Genomic DNA, 22,843 nt, shown 5'->3' with positions numbered 1-22,843 from the left:
GCCTTAATCTTAAAAACTAATTTATTTATTTTAATTAAAAGATATGATTTTTAAAAAAAGTAAAGGATAATGTAGTAAGATAATTGGGAGACAAAAGAAAATGAAAGTGGTGATTTATTTGTTTTTAATTAAAAATATCAAATTAACTTTTAAGATTGAGATAAAAAATTAAAAAAATTCTAAACTAATCATATAATAAAACTATTTATGTGTTTGGATGCACACATTTTTTTTGCTTCAAGAGGAAAAGATGCATGCACTTATTGGTTAAAACTTAAAACCTAGTTGATTTATGATATCTATATCTTGGTACAAAACTGACCTATTCTTAAAGGGTACAAGCAGCCCTGTTCTTCTGCCCCAATTTGTGGGTTTTTCATCTTTCCGATTATGGCACCAATGGAGGCCACTTTGTGTACTGTCAAACCGCAACGCTGGAGGAAAAAAAAAAGGAAGGAACCATCAAAGAGCAAACCTTATATCTCTCTCTTTATTGTTGTCTTCTTTTCCAACAGAAATCCTAAACCGTGGTTTTTTTTTCTTTTTCAATTGAAGTAATTAACGACATTAATTCGTTCATTAAGTTTATTTCATTCCAAAATTTAATAACAAAAAGCAATTTTAATTATATGTTGGTTTTAAATAAAATAAGACAACAATTCAACTATTGTCTTAGCTTAATACACATCCTTTCTACTACGTAGTATTTTACTAGTTTAATCTCAAAATTCATTTTCTTTTTATTTCAAGATAATGTTTGAATAAAACGTGAATTTTTCCACTGAAATTATTAGTATAGGTTAATTTATTTTTTGATACCATGAAAAAATAAATTTAATGGGTTAATTTAATTCTTATAAGTGATTTTTTTTCTAACTTTAACAATGAATTAATACACACCAAAATCAACTTCTAAATCGTCAAAATCAAGAATTAAATTATTTTTTCAATTTAAAATTAAAAGGTAAAATAATCTAATAATTATTAAATTTTCAAACTAAATCAATATTAAAAACTCATATTAGATTATATCCTTATGTATAATTTTATAGGAACAACTATAGTCATGCACCACATAGAGACATAATTAATATTTAATTCAATAAGTTACAAGACATTCATAGTCTCTAACACATAAATAAAATTATTTTTTTTACTAATAATACCAATTTTAGAAACTAAGTTAATATCTTACTCATAATAATTTACCTAATAAAATATTTGAATGAAAAATTCAAAGTCCCAATTACTCTAAACGTCTCTTTCTATAATAAAAATTAATTAGAAAATGGCAGTTTCATTATTTTTCTTTTTTTTTCTTGACCCTTAATTTTTTTCCCGAATAGTCTTTTTTCAATTAATAAATAGATTGGTGATTTCCTTATAATATTTACCAAATAAAAAATGTTTGAATAAGAAATTCAAATTACCCAATTACTCTAAACGTCTTTTTTCTAGAAAATATTAATTAGAAAAGGCTAAAAACTCTGATCCTTTCTCTTAATTTTTACTATTTATTTTTAGTCTAGATCTTTATCTCTTAAAAAAATTACTTTTAGTCATTTATCTCTTAAAAGATTCAAAATAATCTTTTATTATTTTTTTAAATTTTACTTTGACATTTTATTTATCTCTTAAAAGATTCAAAATAATTATTTAATTATTTAAATATATTCAAAATAATCATTTTATCTTAATGTTATTCAAAGGATAAAATTAAAGATATTTAAATAATTGTAAAATCATTTTAAATCTTTTAAATAAGAATATACGATAAGATATAAAAGTAAAAATTTTAAAAGATAAAAGATATGAACCTTTTAAAAATTAAAGATCAAAATAATTTTTTTAAAGATAAAAGATAATTTTAAAAAATAAAATAAAATGAGAAAAATAATCATTTAGCCATTAAAAAATGACAATTTCATTATGTTCTTTTAATAATAACAATATTTTTTCTTGACTCTTAAACATCTTTTTTTTTTTTTTTTTTTTTTTTTTTTTTTAAAAAAAAACTAGAAAGTTTGTTAAGTGGTAACGTTCCCTTTCCACGAAAGCCACACCATTCCTTTCGATTTTATGATATTTGGGTATATATACGTACCCAATCAAAAGGTACGACCACAACCAAAACTCTCTCCTTTCTTATAAAACAAAACCCTAAACCACCACCATCAACGAAACCTTCCTATCTCATTTTCCCTCCAATTTCCTTCTGGGTTTTGCAATTTGGCCAATTGGGTCCCCAAAGCTGTGACCTTTTCCTCTGATCAACGCGAAGCGGAAGAGAAACACCCAGAGAGAGAAAGAGAAAAAGAAAAGTTGTTGTTTTCTTTTGTTCTTTGGGGGTGTTGGTTTAAAACCCGGGGTTGAAGCATTGCAGACATCACGGCTATTCAAGGAGTTCGCCACTCTCTTTCTCATGCCCGTTGTGTCCGACGCAAGGGTAGTGTGACGGAGAGAAATCCTTCAACGCACGGCGGGCGTGGCGCTCTGCCTTCCGAAGGTGGCAGCCCCTCTGACCTCCTCTTTCTTGCCGGCGGTGGTTCTTCTTATTAGGATTCTGAAGTAGTATTAGCCATTAACATAACAATAGAAGACAGCACCTTCTAAAGTTCTCTATTAGAGGTTTCTTGTTCCTTTTTTGTTCTTCTTCTTTGGTAGTTGTTAGGTTTGGTGAGGGCTAACATGTTGAGCATTAAGAGGGTTCCTACTGTGGTTTCAAATTATCAAAAAGAAGAGACAGGGGAGGCTGCTGCTGCCGGTGGATGTGGTCGTAACTGCCTCAAAAGTTGTTGCATTCAAGGTGGTTTTCTTTGGTTTTGGTTTTGGTTTTTCTGGTTTGAATGTGTGATGCAAGGTTTTAATTTAAATATCGGTCCGCGATCACAATTTTGGCTGCAAATCAAAGATGTGTGATTGTATTTGTCTGCAATGTTAAGGATTGTGTTGAAAATGTGATTGTGACCGCAATTTAAAACCTTGTGTGATGTGTTTGATAGGTTTTGGATTTGGCTCACTTGTGTTTTATGTGGTGTTTTGTGGGACAGATGCGAGGCTGCCTTTGTATGCTTTCAAGAGGGGTGAGAAGGTTGGTGGAAAGGAGTTGCCTTTGCTTGGATGCAAGAAGCACCCTGTGGACTTTCTGGACTCGCTTGTCCTTGGAGAGGTAGTTATGGATTTTTGATGGTTTTGTTTGTGTGTGTAGGTGTGGCATTGTGTTTTGAGTTTTTTAAGGTTTGCTGCTTTAATTTGTGAGTAGGGGTGTCATTATGTCATGTCATGCGATTTGAGTTTTTAAGCCTTGATGTTTTTGTTTGTGAGTAGGCCTGTCATTATGGTATGTGTTTTGAGTTTTTTAAACATTTGATGTTTTAGTATATGTGTAGGTGTGTCATTATGTTATGTGTTGAGTTTATGTAAGACTTGATGTTTTAAATTGTGTGGAAGGATATAATGTCAAGTGTTTTATGTTTTTTTTTTTCTGTGTAGCTGTGCCAAGATTTTTTTTTTTTTTGAGTATTTTGAGTTTTGATTGTGTAGTGGGAAGATCGCATGCAGAGAGGGCTTTTCCGCTATGATGTTACAACATGTGAAACCAAGGTCTGATTTGTGTACCCATTTGGTTTGATTCACTTTCTAGTTGTGATTTTGGTTTTCTTGGGTTTGCATGGATATTGTTTGATGTGTTTTGTTTTGGGTTTAGGTGATTCCTGGGAAGTATGGTTTCATTGCTCAGCTGAATGAGGGTCGCCACCTCAAGAAGAGACCAACTGAGTTCCGTGTTGATAAGGTCCTCCAACCCTTTGATGAAAACAAGTTTAACTTCACTAAAGTTGGGCAAGAAGAGGTCCTGTTTCAGCTTGAGGCTAGCAATGATGGGGAGGCTCAATTCTTTCCCAATGTGCCTATTGATGTTGAGAATTCTCCTAGTTTTGTTGCCATCAATGTAAGTTTCTTGAATTTTTTTCCTCCAGTCTTTGTCATTGAGGGTTAGTAAAATAGGTGTTTATATGATACTTTTCTGTGTACCTTTTTTTAACAGGTGAGTCCTATTGAATATGGGCATGTGCTGCTGATTCCACAGATTTTTGAGTGTTTACCTCAAAGGATTGACCATGCAAGCTTCTTGCTTGCACTTCAAATGGCCGCTGAAGCTAGGAATCCATATTTTAGGTTGGGTTACAACAGCTTGGGTGCATTTGCAACCATTAACCATCTCCACTTTCAGGTACGCATTACCAATCAACTCGAGATCACTGCAATGCAATATTCTTTATGTTGATTATTGGCTTGTTAGAATCCTTATCTAGTGTTCTAGCAGTATTCAAATTGACATTTTTTGATTTTGACGAACTCAGGCATATTACTTGGCTCTGCCTTTTCCAATTGAGAAGGCCCCTACTAAGAAAATTGCCAAGTTAAGCGGTGGAGTGAAAATATCTAAACTGTTAAACTATCCTGTCAGAGGCCTTGTCTTTGAGGGCGGTCATTCTCTAGAGGGTTTAGCAAATGTTGTTTCAGAAGCCTGCATCTGCCTTCAGCTCAACAACATACCTTACAATATACTTATTTCAGACTGTGGAAGGCAAATCTTTCTCTTACCACAGGTAAATTTGGTTTTCAACTCCCCACCCTCCCTAAAATCGAATTCCTTAGTTGCTTAAAATAATTATGTTGGCTTAAATATGTTTCTGGTCCCTATAATTTACCTATTTTATGGATTTAGATTTAATCCCTGTAGAATTTCTTTGTTGGTTTTGGTTCCTATAATTTTGTTTACAATGGTACTTGTTGTGCTGTTCACTGATGGCATGCCAACTATTATCTAATTGGACACAACAAGCGTGATTGATGTTTTGCTTAAATAATAGGGACTAAAATAAATATCTTCCAATATAAGAGGGATCTTTATTTAAAGTTTGTGATTTTATAAGGACTAAACAAACAACATCTGGGACTAAAACTGTAAAGCAAAATTTTATAGGGTCCAAAATAAACAAAAAATCAGTGACTAAAATCATAAAACGGATATATGATAGAGACCAAAACATGTTTAAGCATAAAATGTGTGGCCACTTACTCAAAAATGCAAATGGTCAAACAGTGTTATGCAGAGAAACAAGCCCTTGGAGAAGTGAGTGCCGAGCTTCTGGAGACACAAGTGAATCCTGCTGTGTGGGAAATCAGTGGTCACTTGGTGCTGAAGAGGGAGAAGGACTATGAGGAGGCATCTGAAGCCAATGCTTGCAGGCTTCTTGCTGAGGTCTCCCTCTCTGAAGAGAGGTTCCAAGAAAGTCACTGCTCTTGTTTTTCAAGCCATTGCATCGGTTGAGATGAATGTCAAGCCTCAATTACTTGAGGAAGTTGATGCTGTTAGCCCAAGCACTCAGCGTGCCATGGTGGCTGGTTCACATGAATGCCTTGTTCTCCAGTAACAAGGCTATGATGAACAAATTCGTAGTGATTATGGATATATATTGTGTTATGTTACGTTTCAGTTCTAATACCTGTAGTACCTGGGTTCAGTTACTGGAGTTTGAAGTATTTATTATATGCATGTTTTAAGGACTTAAAAAATTATGTGGTTTGTATTTAATTTATAATGGACTCGCTGTATGGTGCTTGATTGTCCGTCGTGATCTATGTGGAAATACAATTTAATAACTGTTCTTTTGAGCCTTATTCAGTGGTTAGTGTTTGTGGTTGATTAATGTCACATACTCATCACTCTATCTCTTAATTCTCTTCAACCAAACACTTTTAGCAGGAGAACCGTGTCAAGCATAATACTACCTCCATCCGTAAATATAATTTTTTTCATTTTTGTTTGTCTTTTTTTTTAATAGGATTTTGCTAACCAGCATCCTTATAATATTGATTAACGAGCTAAATAGAAATATTTTTATTGAGATGCTTAAAATTATGTTGTCTAGGTAAAAGAGAAATATTTTATCAAAAATAATTTTTTAACCAATATCCTTTTTATAAAAAAAATAATTTGATCTTTTGTATTAATTATTTTTTACTCAAATATTTTTAGTTACTTTATAATAAATATTATGTATTAAAAAATAAATGTATTATCTCTTATAAGGATTAAGTATGAAGATTATGAGTCCTAATACAAATTATGCCAAATTATGAGTCCTAATGTTTTAAAGAGAAATTTTGGTAAAATAATATAAATTGTTATTAAGTTTAATATAAATAATTATATTAGTCAAATTTTATTAAAGGATATGAATTAGTTAAAAGAATCTTATATTTAAAAATGAGATAATATAATATATATTTATTTATAGTTGATCATAATATTGATATAAATTAATTTTGGTCAGAAATCAAGAGCTTGTATAAAGAAAATATTTCTTTGTTTATACACGTTTGTTTAATACATTGAGAGATCTAACATTAATGAAAGAAGGTTCAACTCCTGCTGGCTCTCCAGTGCCACCGCGTCACGCTCCAAAAGGTTCGATCTTTGTGGAAAATTTTCAAATGGGGTGCTCACAAAAAGGAAGCTTTCAACTTCAAGCACCCTTCACAGTCCCACGAAATCATGGGCCTCGCTGCTCTTGCAAGTGGGGTTGTTTGAAGAAGCCGAGGACTTGCTCTTCACGGTGGAAAGTAACGAGATTTTTTATGATCTCGTAAAAGGGTACGTTGCTACGAGAGATTGGGAAAAGGGTGCTTTTATTTATGATGTTATGAAGGGTCGAGAGAAGGTTCCTTCGCGAGGGATTGTTATGATTTTTTGATTGATCTCTTGGTGAAGGTGAAGAGGACGGGTCTTGCATCTAGAGTGGCTTTTGATTTGGTGGATTTGGGTGTCCCATTGACTGGTGATGAGGTGAGAGCATTGGAGAAGGTTATGGTGCTGCTTTGAATTGATGGGAAGATTCAGGAAGCAAGGAATATGGTGAAGAAGGTGTTGGTTCTTAATTCTGAGGTTAGTAGTTTGGTTTATGATGAAATTGCGTCTGGATATTGTGAGAGGAGGGACTTCAAAGATTTGGTTAGTTTCTTTGTTGAGGTGAAGTGTGCCCCTAGTGTGAAGGCTGCTAATAGAGTTGTGAATTCGTTGTGTAGGAGTTATTGTTTCTACTAGAGCTAGAGGGTTTAGTTTTCATCCTGATGAAGTAACCTATGGGATGTTGATTGGTTGGATTGGTTGGAGTTGTCGCGAAGCGAAGATGAGAAATGCGTTGAGTTGTTTGTCAGTTATGCTATCGAAAAGCCTTGTGCCGCATGTGTATACTTATAATGCTCTTATAAGGTTGGTATGCTGGACCACACACGGGACATTGTTGACAAGATGATTGCGAGGGGGGCACTGCCTGATATTTCGACTTTCAGAGTTCTTATAGCAGGGTATTGTAAGTCTAGGCGGTTTGATGAAGTGAAAAAATTGATTCATGAGATGGGGAACTGTGGATTGGTTAAACATTCTTTGATGGAGAATCCGATTTAGAAGGGTTTTCTGATTTTGGGCTTGGACCCTTTTAGTGTGAAGTTGAAACGAGACAATGATGGGAGACTTTAGAAAATGGAGTTCTTTGATGAGGTTGGAAATGGACTTTATTTGGATAGATGTTGATGAGTATGAGAAACACATTACTTTGGATCTTGAAGAATCCATGGTACCCAACTTCAGTTCATTGTTAAGGAAGGAATGTAACAATGGTAACCTGAAAAATGCATTGATTTTGGTGGAAGAAATGCTTTGCTGGGGACAAGAATTGCCATTGCCTGAATCCTTGAACTTAGTGAGACAACTTTGTTCATCTAGGTCACAAACCAAGTCAGTGACCAAGCTGTTGGAGACAATGCCAAAGTCTGCCCATAAACTTGACCCGGAAACTCTCAATTTGGTTGTACAGGCATACAGCAAGAAAGGATTACTGTCCAAAGTGAAAATTATACTGGATGAAATTCTTCGAAATAAATTTCATGTAAAAAATGAGACATATACAGCCATATTAATGCCTTTATGTAAGAAAGGAAACATGAATGACTTTAATTATTACAGGGGTGTTGCTTGTAGAAAGAAATGGTTACCAGGCATGGAGGACTTTAAACATCTTGTCCATGTCTGCTAACAGAAAAAGCTCAAGGAAGCATCACAGTTTCTTGAAATCTTGCTTTTATCATACCTTATAAAAAATCAGACATATGTCATGTATTTCTAGAAGTAATTTCTAGTAGGGGTCTTACAGACACCACACTTGTAGTTTTAAAACAACTGCAACCTTGTTTCATCTTGGATCAAGCTGGTTATAATAATCTTCTAAGGGGCTTATGTAATGAGGGAAAATTTTGTCTAGCCTTTACAGTATTGGATGAAATGCTGGATAGAGATTTGGCACCTTTTTTGGATGTTTCAGTCTTGTTAATCCGTCAATTGTGCAAGGCTCATAGACATGACAAGCAGCAGCCTTCATTTTCTCATGCTGCAGATTGTGCATTGTGGGGAGCATAAGGAAAGCTGACACTCTGTTCCGTAATATGTTGTCTAAAGGGTTAAGTCCAGATGATGAACTGTGTAACATACTTATTCAGGGCCATTGCCAAGCTAATGACTTGAGAAACGTGGGGGAGCTACTTGGCGTTGCAATAAGAAAGGGTTGGGTGCTAACCCTCACAAGTTACAGGAATTTAGTGCGATTGGTTTGTATGAAAGGTAGAGTCCAATTCACGCTGAGCTTAAAGAACCTTATGCTTGCACTATGTCCACTTGATTGGCTTATCATATATAACATTCTTATGTTCTATCTTTTGTCTGCTGGAAACAGTTTGGATGTTAATAAGATACTAACTGAAATTGAAGAGAAGAAAGTTGACTTGATGAAGTTGGTCATAATTTTCTTGTCTATGGTTTCTTGCATTGTAAAGATTTGTCTAGTTCTCTGCATTATCTAACTACCATGATTTCAAAGGGACTCAAACCAAGTAACCGCAGCTTGAGGAAGGTAATAAGCAGCCCGTGTGATGCGGGAGATCTGCAAAAAGCCTTGGAGTTGAGTCAAGAAATGAGATTCAGAGGCTGGATACATGATTCTGCCATTCAAACATCTATTGTTGAAAGCCTTCTTTTGTGTGGTAAGGTACAAGAAGCAGAAACCTTTTTAGAATGGATGGGAGAGGAATCTCTAACTCTACTATCAACTATGATTACCTTATTAAGTTTTTTTGCCAGCATGGAAGACTTGACAAGGCAGTTCATCTTATGAACACAATGCTGAAGAAACATAATATTTCAATTTCCACCAGTTATGATTTTCTCATTCATGGGTTCTGTGCACAAAATAAACTGGACATAGCTTTGAATTTTTATTCCGAGACGTTGAATTGGAATCTCAAACCAATAATTGACACAGTGGAAATGCTTGTCCATAGATTCTGCCACGATGGGAAGACAGAACTAGCAGAACAATACCTAGTGGACATGACTCATGCAGGTGAAACTCTAATCAGAAAAATGTATTGCACTGTAATTAAGAGTTATGACATGGAAAATAATCTTAGGAAGGCATCAGAGCTCATGCAAGCCATGCAGGAAAGTGGCTATTAGCCTGACTTTCAAACACATTGGTCTCTCATAAGCAACTTAAACAGTGCCAAAGCAAAGGACATGATCAAGATTTCTTTCTAAAAGTGGATTTCTTTAAAAGAAATGATTCAAAGAAATAGCCCTTCTATTGCCAAAGGGGTATTTGTTGGTTGTATTTGTAAGTACACTGTATATTGGACTTCATTTTTTTGGGAAAATTAATTAAAGATAAAGGGGATCTGTTTTTCACTGAGTGCATCAATCCAATTGTAAGTTGACTTTATCCTCTTTCTATATTTGGATTGGGGACTTTATGTAAACATCAAATGGTTTTGGAACAAAATGCACACATCTTCTTTTGTTTCTATGTAGTATGTATTAATTCTATAGTTCTTCCTGGAAAATAAAATAAAGTTGTATAGAGCTGAGACATGTTTTGGACTATTCTAAACTTGTATTCTATTCAATATTGAACATGGTATATTCGTATGAGGACATACTGAAATGTCTAAGCTTTTAGATTTGTTCATGACCTCCGAAATTTTCGTTTTAAGAGCTGTTGCATTGACCATGCTCAAAATATGTCTCGAATTTCAGTTCATCCTTGTTTCCACTTCGCCCTCTTTGGCTGCTAATAATTGCGGTTCACTTTCTCTGCTGTTCCTAAGTTCTTCCTCAAAATAATCTATCTATTAGTGTTGTTGTTGCCTATTAGTAATCAATCCATGAAATAAAGAGAATCTTGCTCATTTTCCAAATTATAAGAGTTTGAAGTTATGTTATATTGGTGAAACTTCTCTTACACGCAAATATGAAGATCAAAGGTATGATGATTACACAAACATCACAAATAAAAATAGCAAAAGGCACAAATTTTACATGGCTGACATCTCTTGCTAACATCTACAGAACATCTAAAACATATTTACTATCTCGAATAAGATTACCCGTTATTTGAACAAATTTAAGAAAATCTTCACTATTATAAGTTTTCTTAACAAACTTGAAAAACTTCCAATTACAAGACTTCCTCACTTGGGTGGTGATTGCATCTTCAAGTTAGGTGGTTCTTCTATCTTCATATGATCCCTTTATACAGGGAAGGTCCATGACTTCCTTTATAATTTAGACTTAATGAGTTTTAATTATCCCTTTTCTTCACTTACCCCTCATAATAATGAAGTTTTTCAAGAGTCAAGATACATTCATCACCTCATAAAATGCACCTCTTGGCTTTTCACCTATCTGCCTTAATGTTTGGAAACTAAGATTGATTTTTCCAACATGTGATGGTCTGCAAGGCTAGGGAGAAGGGACCCATGCTCAGATTAGATAGTTCTTCATATGGTACTCCAAGCGGTTGTTGGTGCAAGGGTTTAGTATGACCATTGATTAAGATGGTGGTGATACTTGTAAAGACTCTATTACGTTGGTGTAGGGATTGTTAGGGTGTAGTTGAGCGCAAAGACCTTGCTTAGGAGATCAGGTCTAAGTTCTACTTAGACCAATGATATAAAACGGATAATTTTATTTTCAAAATTATAAAATGGGGGCAAATTTTAAGAAAATATCCATTTAGAGGTAAGTTGAAAAAAAATATCACGTCTTCATTTACAAAAGTCGTCAAACATTGGATCGATTATCTTCTTATTTTTTGCGATTATTTTTTGAAAGTAGTATATTGGTTTATGATTTTAAATTTTTATTTTCAATTAAGTTGAAGGTGTGACTCAATTTGTGACTTATTTTTTTTATTGACTAAGCACGACTTGTTCTTTTTTTAGTGTTTTGTTAATATTTGATAATAGTGTTGTTACCTATTTTTTTTTTTAAATTAGTTTGTTTTACAAAAATTGTGATGCAATTTTTATTTTTTTTTAGAAAATGGTGAATTTATTTTTTCTTTTTGATATTATGAATTATTATTTGTTTTCAAATTTTAACAATTATTTTTTATGAGTAAATTATTTTTTACCTTAATATTTTTGTTAAATCAAATTAATAATACTATCAAGGTCATAAATTATTCTTTTCCTTTATTTTATATTTTATGGCTCTAAATCATCTAAATTCTTACTCTAATAAGAGTCTAATTAATAAGAGGCTGATCTGACCTCTTTTAAGGTGGTCCTAAAGAATTATGCCTACTAATTGTTTGAATTTGAAGTAGGGGCTTCTTATGTTTGTACTCTATCATATTGAGCTGTATACAGTACTCTATTATGGTATTGGGGGTGGAGGGTGGGGGAGGAAATGTGCTCAAGTATGCAGTAGGGTAATTAGTTTCTAATTCGTTTCTAGTTAAAGTAAATAAGTTCTGATAGTGCTCTTTTATGTGAAATATATTAAATTTAAAAATATTAAAAAACCATTTTATGTTGTTTCAGGTCCAAATGGAGAAGAATATGCATGGTATCAATGTACAGTGAGTTTATTTTATCTCTTTGCTTAATTTTTTTTATCATGTCCATTAAACTAGATCTCTTAATCTAGTTTTCCTTGCATTTAAGCATTCTACCATGAAATAGTAGATAGTACTAGAGTGACAACTTCTAGAGAGGCTAAAAGAAGCATAACTAGTAAGCAGAGGTGTTAGATTGGTTATGGGCAAATGCATAACTAATGTGACCTTGAACTTGTAATTGTCAAGTTGTCCAGTCTGTCTAAGTCATTGGTATATAAGATGCCCTCTACTTGTATGTAATTAGTGCTGCTGGTTATATTTGCAATACTAGAAGGGGACCACGATCATCACTTTCCATGTGCATCTAGCCTTCTATTTTTTTAGTCAATGGTTGTCATGAGATTTTATTTCATGGATCTCTTGGAATTTCTTTTGATGTGAAAGAATGAAGATAGTTAGTCATTTGACTTCTTACTTCCTGCAGTATTTGTTTTCTTATCTCATTACTTATGTTTATTGTAAGGTTAATGGGGGACGAGAAGGCCGGCCAATTGCTGCTTACGAACTAGCAAAAGCAGTTGAAGAGCTTGGCGCTGGTGATATACTACTTAATTGCATTGATTGCGATGGTCAATATAATTCTGTATCCTTTAACTATATTTCACTATATTTTCTCTTCATTAAAAGCAGTTTGGTTTTTTCTTTGAACACTACGCCAAATGACATTGTGTAATTCATGTAATTGACCTCACTTAGTGGGATAAGGCTTTTGTCATTTGCTTGTAAGAGTAGTTTTTTTAAATTAATTTTAAAAATTGTTTATTATTTTCAAAATTTTGAATGTTGTCTGGACCATTTTCATCATCAATGAATTTTTTAAAATAAAATGACTTTCTTATTTGCAATATATGGACACTAAAGATGGATAAAAATGACTTTCTCTTTTCTTGAACACTTTTCAAAGGTGTCATGACTCATTACTAGTCCAGTCTTCCCAATTGAGGGGGAGTAAAATAAGATATATGTCCTCTACCTTGACCCTCAACTTGTTATGGGGATTAATTATCACTATGGGTATGTCCTCTATTTGATTCATTCTTAAGGCTGTTTTAATTATTTCTTATGTGCAATGAGATTGGGGTGTCTTGTTGCATTCATGAATTTTTTCTTGTTCTTTGTTATGTTTATGCCTCAATTTTCCTATTTCTGTATGATCTTTTATTCTTCCTCCTATTTGTACTTTCCCTTTTTTTACTCTTATAAACATTTTTCTATTTGAAAAAATGTAAGACCTTTTGGGGTAATTTGATTATATATTTAATAAAATGTTTCTTTTATTCTAATTTCTTTTTACTTTTGTCAATGTTTCAGGTCAAGGAAAAGGATTTGATGAAGATTTGATTAAGTTGATATCAGATGCTGTAAGTATCCCTGTTATCGCAAGTAGCGGTGCTGGTGCTCCTCAACACTTCTCTGAGGTGTTCTATAAAACAAATGCATCAGCAGCACTTGCTGCCGGCATCTTTCACAAGGAAGAGGTATTGCTTCTGTTTTGTTAATTTCTTAATGCTGATGGGAATGATTTTGATTTGTTAACTATGTTATGTTAGGGATCAATTATTGTATTGATTCATTTTCATTTATTATTATCATGTGTGTGTTTGGATAAGTTCTGAAACAAAAAATTTTATGATATGGATTTTTTAGAACTTCTTTGAGAAGATACTGTTTCTTTTCTTGAAAATACCAAAACTTTACTTTTTTAATAACTTGTCTAATTATCTGAAATTATTTTAGGTAATTTTCGGTTTTAAAGAACCCTTTGTCTTTAAAAAATTCCACAAACAAATGGAATCATTTGCTTTGACTTTGAATTACAAAAATGCTATTTTATTTTCACTTTGTTTTGTTGATTTTAAATGTTTGTACAGTAAAGAGTAAAAACAACTTATTATTTCCTGTTTTCACTATTTTCTATACAATTTGTTTTTTTTAAATGAACAAAGTGAAAGCAAGGTGACATTTCAAAAAATGAAAGCAAAACGTTTCCTCAAACCAAACGGATATTTCTGGAGTAATCAGTAGCAGATTTAGAATGTACTTAAGCTGATTTTGATTGATGTTATTCAGGCAGTGAAATTGAGTTTTCTATTAATTGCAGGTGCCTATTCAGTCGGTAAAAGAGCATTTGTTGAAGGAAGGCATAGAAGTTGGAATTTGATCATAAGCATTTAAGTGGTAAAATTTTGAGATGCACTTCATAATAAGCAGCACTATCACTCTGACCATTTGTTAGTACAAAATTGTTTCATGTGTCTCCTGTATGGTATAGTGTGTGATGTTTCTCGTGGGTTTGATATTGGTTATGGTTATTGGTTATGCATATATTTAAGATGACGGGACTGTAGTGAAGATATTTTTAAGGATAAATGTCCAATTTTGTCTTTGAAAATAATAAAATTATTGTACGTTCTGATGTCATATGTCTATGATTCCAGCCAATATATGCAAATGCAGCCAAAGATTTTCAATTTATGAAAACAGTTAATAAAACTCTGGTGTCACGTAGATATTAGTTAGGCTTAGGACTACGCAAACGTAATAATTTCATACTCTACCTATTTAGCAAAAGGACAAGTTGATGCAGTGTATAGGTACTTGTGGTATTCTCTTCCAATCAAAATTATAATTTATTTCAATAATGAACATAATAAAAGTTTCCATTAAAAGTTAACATAGATTATCAAACTAAAACTCTAATTCTGATTAAAGTGCAATACCAAAAATGTGAAATTATATACTACAAGTTTTGGGGGCAAACGAACCTTTAGGGTAATCTTTTTCTAAATTATTTAAGAACTCATAAAATAGAAAAGGAAAAAAAAATAAAAGTCATAAAATGTTTTTAGTTCCTTTCTGAATATTTTAGTTCCTTTCTTCCTAAGTTTTGTCGATTGTAAAATTCTACCCATAAAGTAAACAAAATAATTACATCCATTGGCAAAGAAAAATCTTAGAAAAGTTTTAAAAGATGCTCAGAATTACATGTATTTCCAAAAGCGTGACATTTTTTTTTTCTATTGGTAAATTACAGTCACAATCTCATTGGGTACGCTCCTGCAACTTGCTCCTCACTAATTCTATTATTTGTTTAATTACATTAACAGATCAGCAATAAGACAATCTCATCTTCCTCACTAATTCAATAATTGAACACTAAAGAATGACCAAGGGAAAGTGAATGTCTTCCTCTTGAAAGACACACTTTACTTTCTTCTTATCTCAATCTCAACACATACCAATAGCAGAAACTAGATCTAGACTAAGATGCAGAAATTGCAAGAAATTGCAGTGTCCTTGGCTGTTGATTATTTGCTTCCACCCTTAAAGAAAGCAGTGAATTCAGTCATGGAGGTTCCAAAAGATGCCGCAGACATGAAAGACAAACTTGATGAGATTCAAGCCATGATTCATGATGTGGACAAGATGGCAGCAGCTGAAGAAGGCAACTCACGTGATGGTCTAAAGGCAAAGGTGAAGCAGCTGGTGGAAACATCTTTTTGTATGGAAGATATCGTTGATGAATACATTATCCATGAGGAAAGGCAGCTTGCTCATGATCCCGGATGTGCATCTTTACCTTGTAAGGCAATTGATCTCGTCAAAACTACGGCCTCTCGTCTTCAATTTGCATACTTGAACCAGGACGTGAAATCAGAATTTCGTGGGATCAAGGAGAGGAACAAAAGTGAGGATTGCTCCCAAATTCAATCTCCTGGAGGACCCCAAAACATCACGTTTGACAACCTTCGAATGGCTCCTATGTTTCTTAAGGAGGCTGAGGTGGTGGGCTTTGACAGCCCTAGACACACATTGGAAAGATGGTTGAAAGAGGGGCGGAAAAAGCTCACTGTTATCTCTGTGGTAGGAATGGGAGGAAGTGGAAAAACTACTCTTGCCAAGAAAGTTTTTGACAAAGTCCAGACACACTTCACTCGCCATGTCTGGATCACAGTGTCTCAGTCATATACCATAGAAGGATTGCTGCTCAAGTTTCTGGAAGCAGAAAAAGAAAAGGATCCTTCTCAGAGAGTTTATTCTACAATGGATAAAGCATCGTTGATACATGAGGTGAGAAATCACTTGAGCTGCAATAGTTATGTTGTCGTGTTTGATGACGTGTGGAATGAAAATTTTTGGGAGGAAATGAAATTTGCTTTAGTTGATGTTGAAAATGGAAGTAGGATAATAATCACAACCAGGCACCGTGAGGTTGCAGAGTCTTGTAGGACATCTTCTCTTGTTCAAGTGCATGAGTTGCAACCTTTAACTGATGACAAATCTTTCGAATTGTTTTGTAAAACGGCATTTGGATCTGAATTAGATGGGCATTGTCCAAACAATCTTAAGGACATATCAACTGAAATTGTTAAAAAGTGTGGAGGTTTACCACTAGCTATTGTGGCCACTGGTGGCCTTTTATCTCGTAAAAGTAGAGATGCACGTGAATGGCAAAGATTTAGTGAGAATCTAAGTTCAGAATTAGGAAAGCATCCCAAATTAACTCCCGTGACAAAGATTTTGGGTTTAAGTTATTATGATTTGCCTTACCATCTCAAACCATGCTTCTTGTATTTCGGAATATATCCGGAAGATTATGAAGTTGGGTGTGGGAGATTGATTCGACAATGGGTAGCTGAGGGGTTTGTCAAATCTGATGAAGCGGCACAGACTTTAGAAGAAGTGGCAGAAAAATATTTGAATGAGTTGATCCAAAGAAGTTTGGTTCAAGTATCTTCATTTTCAAGGTTTGGCAAAATTAAAAGTTGTCGTGTTCATGACGTGGTACGTGAAATGATCCGCGAGAAGAATCAAGATTTAAGCGTTTGTCATTCGGCTAGTGAGCGCGGGAACTTGTCCAAAAGTGGGATGATTCGTCGCCTAACAATAGCATCTGGTTCCAACAATTTGACGGGAAGTGTTGAAAGCTCCAACATTCGATCACTTCATGTTTTCAGTGATGAAGAATTGTCAGAATCCTTGGTGAAGAGTATGCCTACAAAGTACAGGTTATTAAGGGTACTTCAATTTGAAGGTGCTCCAATGTATGATTATGTTCCGCCCATTGAAAGTTTGGGGGATTTATCATTTTTGAGGTACTTAAGCTTCAGAAGAAGTTCGAAGATAGTCCATCTTCCAAAATTAATTGGTGAGCTGCACAACCTAGAAACATTGGATCTAAGATACACTGGTGTGCGTAAGATGCCAAGAGAGATCTACAAGCTTAAAAAGTTAAGACACCTGAATGGTTATTATGGGTTTAAAATGGATAGTGGCATTGGAGATCTAACATCCCTACAAACACTACGTGGAGTGGACATAAGCCATAATACAGAAGAAGTAGTAAAAGGGTTGGAAAAACTTACACAATTAAGGGTGTTGGGCTTGAGAGAAGTTGAGCCAAGATTCAAAAGTTTTCTGTGCTCCTTGATAAACAAGATGCAACACCTGGAGAAGTTATATATTACTTCAAGAGATGGTAGTACCTATGGGAAGATGGATTTGCATTTTGATGTATTTGCACCTGTACTTCAGAAGGTTAGTCTTATGGGGCGGTTAAAGAAGTTCCCAAACTGGGTTGCCAAGCTCCAAAATCTTGTTACGTTGTCCTTGTCATTCACCCAGTTGACACATGATCCATTGCCACTACTTAAAGATCTACCAATTTTGACGCACCTTTGTATCCACCATATTGCATACGATGGTGAAGTTTTGCAGTTTCCAAACAGGGGGTTTCCGAACCTAAAGCAAATACTACTGTTACATTTGTTTCCATTGAAATCCATCGTTATTGAAGATGGAGCATTGCCTTCTCTCGAAAAGCTCAAGTTAAAATTTATTCCCCGACTGACAGAGGTGCCTCGTGGTATTGACAAGTTACCAAAGCTTAAGGTTTTCCATTGTGTTGATATGTCAGATGAATTTAAAGAAAGCTTTAATCTCAACAGAGGACAACGTGGTCAATGGATAATAGAATGATAGTGGGAATGAAAAAAGTCCGTCTTTCAAAGTGAGTGTTTTGTTATTCTTATGCTGAATATAAATGTTATTGCAATTGTCAACTCTTTATCCTATCTTTAAATGAAATTTTATTAAGTGGATTTTTTAAGTTTTTTTTTTCTCACAATATTTTTTGTGATCTTCAGGATTATGTTATTGTCAAAAATTTATATAAAATTTTACTTCAATGTAAGAAATTTATTTTTATAATTTTTTTTATTTCACTAAATTATGATATTGTTTGATGTTAAAGGTTATTTATGTATCATATCAATATTATTTTTTATTTTTAAGAAACAGTTTCTTTTAAAAAATATAAATTTTATTTCTAAAAAATTCATTTTTATATAAATTTACTCCCATGAAGAAACAACAAGAAACGATTTCTTCACTTCAAGAAATTTTCATTCAAAATGATATTAGCTTTTAACATATACGTTTTATTTGGTTCCTAAAGTATTTTGTATGCTTTTGCTTCTCATACCCTCTCTTTAATTTGGAGTATATGCATTTTTTTTTGTTTGTTTATTCTGCAAGCTCCTTTTCAAAATTACTCATAATATACGTGTTTTTTAATTGGTAGGCCCTGGGATTTAAGTGTCACGGACTTCTACTTGAATTGGTACTTTAGCAACAACAGCGTTGATATTCATCATGAAAACTGCCTTGGAATTCAGCATTGTTCCTTCAAGTCTCCAAATAAACAGAATATGTGGACCTATCTTAATTTCTTTAGCAAAGTGATAAAACTTCTGAATTAATGGTAGTGATGTAAGACATTTGGCTTTTTGATTCAGTGCCTTCTTAGATACATCATGTTTGCACCATGTTATGAGAATTTCTCTTTCACAGACTGTAATTCATTGAAATTTGTTTTCTATTTCTGAATCAGGAGAAAAACAATTTGTCACTGTGTAACTTTGGATGAGGAGAATTTTTTTTTAATTTTGTTAAAATTTCCTCTGCTAGTGTTTTCTCGTGGATGCTGCCATTCACTACACTAAAATCATTGTAACAATGCAACATTTTTCTAATAGGACTATGATATAGATATTGTTTTTAATTCCAAGATGTCAATCATTTTATTCTATAAAGATGTCTTTGTGGTTATACTCAAATTCTGAAAGAAATAACATTCTCTAGTCTTTATCAATCTTTTAATGATCAATGACTCATTCTACAAATGCTTTTACCAATTCTTAATTATCGTCACTTTTTTATTCTCTTATTTTCAAGTAAACCCTCATTGTAAAAGTCTAACCAGTAATCACCTAAGTTGAAGAGAATTGCAAGCCTTTTAGTTTGGAGTCTCATGGATACAATTTTGGTCCATTCTTTTAAGCACTTTGAAGACAATAGATCCAATGTTGACCATTTTTTGTAAAAATCATATTAATTATATATGTAAATTTTCAATAAAACTAAAATTTTCACAGATGGTTAAAATTATTCTGAAAAGAAAAAAAAAAGGAAACTTAAAATGAAAACATTACTAGGAACTTCATTTATGAGAAAAATTATAGGGTAAATTAATAACAAGAAAATTGTGACTTTTGTAACTGTATGTCATTGCATATAGTTGAACAATTGCTAAAAGTTAGAAACTAACAAGTGCAAACATCCTCTAAAAAAAGTGCAAACATTAATTATTTGAATAGGTATAGTTGGTTATATATACATTCATCATCGATCACCTGAAAACAAAATTTGTACAAATCAATGGGCCATAAATATGATTGTAAATATAAATATGTGGTGATACACACAACTAGCTACGTTTTTTCCTTAAAGACTATAAAAATGACTCAAATTTTTTAAGTTGGATTCTTAAATATGACATTTGAATGTGTCCATATGACTATTTCTAACCATAGTAGGTGAAGAATTAAGGAGAATGATGGAATTTAAGTGCATAGTAATGAGATACACAAAATTTGGTTGGCTTAAGAGTCACTTAGTAGGTTTTGGAGATTAAAGTAACACATTTAATATTAAATTTATTTTCTCTTCTAATGCTTTTTTTTGTGTTAAATTTACTATTAAAGTAACAATTTTGCTTTATTAAACTAGAGGTACTTTTTTTGCCTGTTTCTTTTTTCAGCTTTTATCAAATTAGCTAACATTTATCAAAAATATTGTAATAGTTTCACTTATAAATATAAATATTTTCATTAATTTATTTTAAAAAAAAATAATTAATTGCTTATCTGTTTTCTAAATTAGTATTATTAAAAACAAAGATTAATTGACATACTATATTTTACTTTGTCTAAATTTGTAAATTTTTATATGTAGATGTATTCCTAAATTTAATGTTAAATGTACATCTAAGATGAATTTTTTATATTATTTCTCAAGAAAGAATCGAGTTTTTTTAATATGTGGGGTTATTTTTTAAAAGAATAAAGAAAATTTTAACTATTGCAAAGAAAAGAAGATAATTTAATAACTCTACTATTATATATATATATATATATATATATATATATATATATATATATATATATATATATTATAATATCATGTTGTTTTATAACACTAAAGAATAACTACTTAATTTTTATTTCTAAGATCATGGAAATGATTTCACTTTTACTATTGGAGAGAGTGGTCTAAGTGACTCAACAAAGAGTTAAAAACAATGAATTTGAAAGAAACGAGAAAAAAATGAAATGAGGTGTTTGGTTATATAAAAGTTAAAGTCTCGTTTGTTTAACAATTAAATTTAATTTTTCATATAGTGTATTCATACCAATGAAATTATTAGTTAAAGTATCATCTTTATTATATTTTTTATTAATTAAGGATATAAATATTAGTTAGTTCAGAATATATCTTTCCTATCATTGACGAAGAAGGGTCAAAGGAGAATGACTTTTCAAAAAAGAATTTTTTTGTCAAGAGTTTTTTTTTCTTTTTAAAAAAGGTATTTGAAATTAAATATTAAACAATTGCCATATAATAATAATAATAATAATTAGTAGACTAGTAGTAGTATTAGTATTATTAAATGTAATTAATATGATTATCATACTTTTTTAGTTGTCCTTTAATGAAGAAAAAATTATACAAAAGTAAAAGAAGAATGAATTTGAAAAATAAATTACAGGAGAAAAGGAAATATAGAACATGCTATTTGATTAAATGGACACTAAAGTATTATACTTATTTTACAATTAAAATATTTTTTTAAATTGGACCAGTTATTGAATTACTCTAGACATTAATTTAAGGTTCAATGGTCATTAAACTATTATGTGTAATTAGTCTTAGTATATTAATATATAACAATTTAATAATACATAAAATAATATTAAAGAAGCATAATATCATAACTTTACACAAACTAGAAACTAAAAAATATTTTTAACATTCAAATTACACATGAAATTCCAAATCAAATAAATCATAATACTTTGGTATAAGTTTGAACAACACAACAATTTTTGCTGATAATAACAATTTCACTATCAATTTTTTATATAAAAAATGAACTTTAATTGTAAAATAAATGGGACTTTAGTAATTCCAACTTAATCAAACAACTTCTTCTATATTTTCTTTTTTCCCAATTTATTTTTCAAATCCATTCTTCTTTAACTTTTATCGACATTTTTCTTCATTAAAGGACAAAACTAATTTTTTAATATTATATTAATTAAATTTAATGAAAGGAATAAATATTATTATTATAAGGCAATTTTTTAATAATTTTAAAAAAATATCCTTCACAATTTTTTTTTTAAAAAAAAAGTCAACTCCCTTGACCATCTTTCACCATCGATAGAAACATATCTTCTAATTTAACTAAATTTTATCTTAATTAATAAAAAATGACAAAAATATATTTTTTTAGTAATTACCTTCAAATGAATACACTATGTGAACGTTTTATTTTAATTACTAGTCATTTAAAAAAGGCATATGATAAGTAAAATATGCTATGCTTTTATAACTTAAGGCAAACTCTGCCCTGCAAAAATCTCGCCTATTTTAACCTCTATTTACTTTTAACCATCAATCCCAATATATAGTAAAAAGAAAATTTCTTTCGTGATCTTAGAAAAATAAATAAGTAATTTTTTAGTATTATACAACATGATATTACTATATATATATATATATATATATATATAGTAAATTAAGTTATTAAATTACTTCCTTTTCTTTCAATAGTTAACATCCTTTTTTCTATTAAATATGAACTTGCTAAACTTTAAATGACTCAAATTCTTTCTTAAAAAATCCTTCTTAGATATGCATTCAACATAAATTTAATTTTAGGAATACATAGATAGAGAGAGATAGAGAGAAATTTACAAAGTTAGACAAAGCAAAATTTGGTATGTGAATTAATTTTTGCTTTCAATAATGCTAATCTACAAATCAGATAAGGAGTCAAATATTTAATTTTTTAAAAAATAAATTAATAAAAATATTTAGATTTATAAGTGAAATTATTACAATATTTTTAATAAATGATGTCTTATTATGATAAAAGCTTTAAAAAAACAAAGAAAAGTTCTCTAGTTTGTTTACTTTAATAATAAATTTAACCAAAAAACTATTAAAATAAAAAAATCAATTTAATATTAGATGTATTACTTTAATCATCAAAATCTAAAAAGTGACTCTTAGGCGAACTAATTTTTTTTTGTAACTCATTATATTATGCACTCAAACTCTATCATTCTCCTCAATTCTCCGCTTACTATAAATTCAATAGTTGGACTTGGATACATTCAAGTATCAAATTCAAGAATACAACCTCAAAATCTGAGTTACGTTTATAGATTTTTAAAAATAAAAGTAGCTAGTTAGTTATG

At 31.7% G+C, this 22,843-nt stretch overlaps 1 protein-coding gene and 1 pseudogene across 2 annotated transcripts; both read left to right on the top strand.

Moving 5' to 3' along the window:
- The first annotated feature begins 2,114 nt into the window (after positions 1 to 2,114).
- On the top strand, positions 2,115 to 5,708 carry LOC100803717 (GDP-L-galactose phosphorylase 1-like; annotated as a pseudogene). Its single transcript, XR_001389622.3, has 7 exons — positions 2,115 to 2,806; positions 3,051 to 3,169; positions 3,544 to 3,603; positions 3,707 to 3,949; positions 4,046 to 4,231; positions 4,362 to 4,610; positions 5,108 to 5,708. The product of XR_001389622.3 is annotated as a GDP-L-galactose phosphorylase 1-like (transcript).
- A 9,401-nt stretch (positions 5,709 to 15,109) lies between these two features.
- On the top strand, positions 15,110 to 18,977 carry LOC100802130 (disease resistance protein RPM1). The gene is made up of 2 exons (XM_006586030.4): positions 15,110 to 18,027; positions 18,601 to 18,977. The coding sequence occupies exon 1, from the start codon at positions 15,285 to 15,287 to the stop codon at positions 17,994 to 17,996; it is 2,712 nt and encodes a 903-aa protein (XP_006586093.1). The 5' UTR covers positions 15,110 to 15,284; the 3' UTR covers positions 17,997 to 18,027; positions 18,601 to 18,977.
- The last annotated feature ends 3,866 nt before the right edge of the window (positions 18,978 to 22,843 follow it).

This window comes from Glycine max, chromosome 8, assembly GCF_000004515.6.
Source record: "Glycine max cultivar Williams 82 chromosome 8, Glycine_max_v4.0, whole genome shotgun sequence".
NCBI lineage: Eukaryota > Viridiplantae > Streptophyta > Magnoliopsida > Fabales > Fabaceae > Glycine > Glycine max.
The sequence above is the reverse complement of the archived record's forward strand: the minus strand, read 5'-3'. Positions and strand labels throughout refer to the sequence as shown.

Excerpts from the sequence above, each read along its gene's own strand:
- LOC100802130 (XM_006586030.4), top strand. The coding sequence starts at position 15,285 with ATGCAGAAATTGCAAGAAATTGCAGTGTCCTTGGCTGTTGATTATTTG.